Source organism: Eutrema salsugineum, unplaced genomic scaffold (assembly GCF_000478725.1).
Source record: "Eutrema salsugineum unplaced genomic scaffold, Eutsalg1_0 scaffold_398, whole genome shotgun sequence".
Taxonomy (NCBI): domain Eukaryota; kingdom Viridiplantae; phylum Streptophyta; class Magnoliopsida; order Brassicales; family Brassicaceae; genus Eutrema; species Eutrema salsugineum.
Window position 1 is genome coordinate 1 of NW_006256688.1, and position 5,523 is coordinate 5,523.

Below are 5,523 nucleotides of genomic sequence, written 5' to 3' on the forward strand. Positions count from 1 at the left end.
CTCTGTCGGCTGATTTCCTCGAGTAATTCCTGCAACCAAATCGCTTGCTTAGCTGCCTCTGTTGCAGCCATAAACTCTGCTTCGCATGAAGATAGTGCAACAGTTTCTTGCTTCTGTGAGCACCATGTTATAGGACAGTTATTGATGTAGAAAACATGTCCCGAAGTGCTTTTCCCATCGTCTAAGTCAACATTGTGACTACTGTCACTATATCCAACCAGACCAGATGTATTCGCTTCTTCAAACTTCAAACCGTATTTTAAGGTTCCTCGAAGATACCTTAGGATTTGTTTCAAGGCTATTCCATGGGATTCTTTTGGATCCTGCATATACCTGCTTAGCACTCCAACACAATACGAAAGATCAGGTCTTGTATGAAGTAGATATCGAAGACATCCTATGTTCCTCCTGTATTTCTTTTCATCGATGCTTCTTTCTTCAGGTGCCTTACTCAGATTTAAACCCGCATCCATTGGTATATGCACAGCATTGCAATCGCTTAATCCATTTTCTTCAAGTATTCTCTTTGCATATCTTTCTTGGTTTAGTGTGATACTATCTCCTTGTTGTAACACTTCTATCCCAAGGTAATATGTCAGTCTTCCCAAATCACTCATCTCAAAACGCTCTGCAATGTCCCGTTTGAACTCGAGAATTAAGTTCAAAGAAGATCCTGTGACAAGTAAGTCGTCCACGTACACAGCTACAACAAGAAGTAAACCCTTTTCTTCTTTTCGGTATAAAGAGGGTTCTTTCGAACACTTGCTGAATTTCAACTCCCGAAGGATCTGATTGAGCTTGTTGTTCCAGGCTCGTGGTGCTTGCCTAAGTCCATAGAGAGCTTTGTGTAGTTTGTATACTTTGCCCTCACTTCCTTTAACTACAAATCCCTCAGGTTGATGCACATAAACCTCCTCCTTTAATTCGCCATGTAAGAACGCTGTTTTTACATCAAGATGACGTACTTCCCACCTGTTCGAAGCGGCTAGTGCAATGATAAGGCGAATGGTTTCAATTCAGGCTACGGGAGCAAATACTTCATCGAAGTCAATACCAAACCTCTGCACATATATAATCCTTTGCGACAAGCCTTGATTTGTACTTATTTATGCTCCCATCAGAGTTATGCTTTATCTTAAACACCCACTTAAGTCCAATTGGTTTTGCTCCAACAGGAAGATCAACCAGGCTCCATGTTTTGTTCTTGTTAATCGAAGCTATCTCTTCTTCACATGCATCTCTCCAGACTTTTAACTCTTTTGCTTCATTGTAGTTCCAAGGTTCTTCGTCTATCGCAAGTAAAAGATGTTCCCCTTCAATCTCTGCAAGGAGAACGAAGTCTCCTAGATAACCTGGTTGTTTTCGTGCTCGCGATGAACGTCTAAGAACAGGTTGATCAGATTCATGTCCTTCAGTTCCTTCAGTCTCATACTCGAGACTATCACTAACATCGTTTCCTTCTGCATCATCGATGCTCTGATCATTCCCTGTCTCTTCTGTTTCATACGATCTTTTATCCCCTGTTTCGCTGCTTCCTCCATCTCTTAAAGCAAGAGTAAATGTCCCTGCGTCGTTATTAGCTTGGGTTCCTGAATTATTCCACTTCCAGCCCTTTGTTTCATCGAAAACAACATCACGGCTGACAATTATCTTCTTGCTTTTTGGTTCTAAAAGCCGATAAGCCTTTGACCCAGGCTCTGTTCCTAGATGAATCAGTTCTTGTGATCTATCATCTAGTTTCTTTAGGTGAGGAGTCGTTATTTTCGCATACCCAATACATCCGAAAACTTTTAAGTGTTCGATGTTAGGCTTCTTCCCCTTAAGTGCCTCATATGGAGTTTGTTTCAACAAAGTCTTCGTCCCTACTCTGTTTATGATATAGGTTGCGTGTCTCACAGCTTCTCCCCACAAGAAATTTGGAATTTTCATATGTTTCATGATGCTTCTTGTCATCTCCATAAGTGTTCTGTTCCTCCTTTCTACTACTCCATTCTGTTGAGGGGAGTATGGGGCAGTTAGGTGTCTTTTGATGCCTGTATCTTCGCAAAACTCATGAAATTCTTGAGACACAAACTCGCCTCCTCTGTCAGTGCGTAGAGTTTGAATCTTCAGACCAGTTTCTTGCTCAACAATTTGTTTGAACTTCTTAAATCTGCTGAATGCTTCACTCTTTTCTTTTAGCAGAAGGGACCACATGTATCGGGAATAATCATCTATCAGCACAAAGATGTATCTATTTAGTGCTGCTGTAGCCGGTGTAATTGGTCCACAAAGGTCGCCGTGGATCAGTTCAAGTGTTTGCTTTGCTCGATATGAGGTTGCCTGTGGGAAAGTCTTCCTTGTTTGTTTACCGAGTAAACATGCAGAGCAGGTTTCCTATTCAACTGCGATACTTGGTATACCTGTGACTAAATCATCTTTGATCATTGTCTTCAATGTGTTTATACCAACATGTCCAAGCCTTGCATGCCATTTAGCTGAGTCGCTTAAGGTTGTAATCTGCAGACACTTACTGTTTTCCACCTCCATTCGAACCTTGTAGAGCTGGTTTCTTGATCTTTGTGCTTTTACTAGTAACTTTCCATCACTCCCATAAAGTGTTAAGTAGTTCCCTTTCATGCGTACATCACATCCGGATTCTGTAGCCTGCCCTAGACTGATTATATTACTTCTGAGATCCGGTATGAAATAGACATCTGCAAGAATTTTCTTCTCACCATCCTTGCTCACAAACAGTATGGATCCCTTTCCCTTGATGTCAATGCGAGAATCATCTCCAAAGCGCACCTTTCCCGTGACACTTTCGTCAATCCTTGAGAAATAACTTCGGTTACCTGTCATGTGATTGCTAGCCCCGTTATCAAGATACCATATGTTTTCTTCATCGGACGTTGTCGCAAATTTGTCTGGCCTCACGTTTTTCTCATTGAGAAACACTACTTCATGCATCATCAACTTCTCTCCTTCGTGTGTGTCATCATCATTGACTTCATCTTCCTTAGTCTCTTGAAGTTTCAGCAATCTATCAGGACAACTTGATGCATAATGTCCCAGCTTGTCACACCGATAACAAGTAACTTTAGACAAATCTCTTGCCTCATTGGTTCTGCCACGACCTCTTCCTCTGTTATAGAAGCGTCCTCCTCGACCTCTGCCTCTAGATTCGTTACTATAGTTTCGGTTTGCTTGTGACTCTGTATTGGTGTACATCAGTTTTCCCTGATCTTCTTGTGATTCCTCATCGTCTCCTTGGATTCTTTCTTCGTAGGCTTTCAAGCGCCCAGTAATATCCTCAAAACTGGTGGTGTTGAGGTCTAATACTTGCTCGAGTGAAGCCACTATATGTATGAACTTCTTCCGAGGTAGACTTTTAAGAAACTTTCTAACAAGTTTCGGTTCTTCAATGATTGTTCCCAATGCTGCCGATTTTGAACATATTTCGGATAGCTTTCCACTGAAATCGTCTATGGTCTCCGTGTCCTTCATCGTTAACTTGTCAAACTCAGCCATTAGAGTCTGTAGTCGGGCTTCTCGGACTCTTTCTGCTCCGACATGCTTTGCTTTAATGGCGTTCCACACTTTCTTAGCCGTATCAAGACCGCCGATTTGTAAAACAGCTGCTTCGGGTATTGATTGGAAGATCAGAGCCATAGCGATGTCGTTTTTTTCTGCATCGTCTGACTCTGTTTCCACAATATCCCATACTTTGTGAACTCTGAGTAATATGCGCATCTTCAATCCCCATACGGTGTAGTTGGTTGAATTCAACATCGGACACTGAATTGTCGATGTGCTCATCTCCTTTGGTTTTGTGATCGGCACAATATCTCCCATGTTTGTACGAACTTAGTTTCTAGGTTTTGATCGATTGGTTTAATGGCTCTGATACCAAATATTATCAAAATAGCTTTGAGATCAAGTTGATAAAACTCTCTTTTATTAAACTTTAGGAAAACTCACTCAAAAACCTAAAAGATCAAAACTCAAAACTCATAAGTTATGCCACACATTGGCATCTCCTTATATAGATGTTTAGCTACTCCTAAACCTATTAGAATAAGGTAATTAGATAACTCCTAATTTTCTTTTCTTAAACCTAACTCTTTTAGGAAACATAACATAAAGAATCTTCTAGAAAACTTGCTCAACAAGCTTCTTTCAAGCTTACTCCAACAATCTCCCCCTTAAGCTTGAAATCTTCTTTAGTCACCTCCTTGACTCCAATGAGATCTCTCATCTCTTTAAACTTGGTTCTGCCGAGTGCTTTAGTCAGAATGTCAGCTTTCTGTTCTGTTCCCGGAACATGTTCAACCAGAATCTGCTCATTCTCAACACACTCTCTAATGAAGTGATACCTTCGGTGTATGTGCTTACTCCTTCCGTGAAACACTGGATTTTTAGTCAAGGCTATAGCTGATTTATTATCAATCCGAACCACAGCTTTTTCACATCCTGATCCAATGACTTCCTCGAGTAACTCCTGCAACCAAATCGCTTGCTTAGCTGCCTCTGTTGCAGCCATAAACTCTGCTTCGCATGAAGATAGTGCAACAGTTTCTTGCTTCTGTGAGCACCATGTTATAGGACAGTTATTGATGTAGAAAACATGTCCCGAAGTGCTTTTCCCATCGTCTAAGTCAACATTGTGACTACTGTCACTATATCCAACCAGACCAGATGTATTCGCTTCTTCAAACTTCAAACCGTATTTTAAGGTTCCTCGAAGATACCTTAGGATTTGTTTCAAGGCTATTCCATGGGATTCTTTTGGATCATGCATATACCTGCTTAGCACTCCAACACAATACGAAAGATCAGGTCTTGTATGAAGTAGATATCGAAGACATCCTATGTTCCTCCTGTATTTCTTTTCATCGATGCTTCTTTCTTCAGGTGCCTTACTCAGATTTAAACCCGCATCCATTGGTATATGCACAGCATTGCAATCGCTTAATCCATTTTCTTCAAGTATTCTCTTTGCATATCTTTCTTGGTTTAGTGTGATACTATCTCCTTGTTGTAACACTTCTATCCCAAGGTAATATGTCAGTCTTCCCAAATCACTCATCTCAAAACGCTCTGCCATGTCCCGTTTGAACTCGAGAATTAAGTTCAAAGAAGATCCTGTGACAAGTAAGTTGTCCACGTACACAGCTACAACAAGAAGTAAACCCTTTTCTTCTTTTCGGTATAAAGAGGGTTCTTTCGAACACTTGCTGAATTTCAACTCCCGAAGGATATGATTGAGCTTGTTGTTCCAGGCTCTTGGTGCTTGCCTAAGTCCATAGAGAGCTTTGTGTAGTTTGTATACTTTGCCCTCACTTCCTTTAACTACAAATCCCTCAGGTTGATGCACATAAACCTCCTCCTTTAATTCGCCATGTAAGAACGCTGTTTTTACATCAAGATGATGTACTTCCCACCTGTTCGAAGCGGCTAGTGCAATGATAAGGCGAATGGTTTCAATTCGGGCTACGGGAGCAAATACTTCATCGAAGTCAATACCAAACCTCTGCACATATA

General features: G+C 41.0%; 1 protein-coding gene across 1 annotated transcript; it reads right to left on the reverse strand.

Moving 5' to 3' along the window:
• Window positions 1-2,376: 2,376 nt before the first annotated feature.
• On the reverse strand, window positions 2,377-3,834 carry LOC112085024. Its single transcript, XM_024153987.1, has one exon. The coding sequence runs from the start codon at window positions 3,832-3,834 to the stop codon at window positions 2,377-2,379; it is 1,458 nt and encodes a 485-aa protein (XP_024009755.1).
• Window positions 3,835-5,523: the final 1,689 nt, after the last annotated feature.

Excerpts from the sequence above, each read along its gene's own strand:
- LOC112085024 (XM_024153987.1), bottom strand. The coding sequence starts at position 3,834 with ATGGGAGATATTGTGCCGATCACAAAACCAAAGGAGATGAGCACATCG.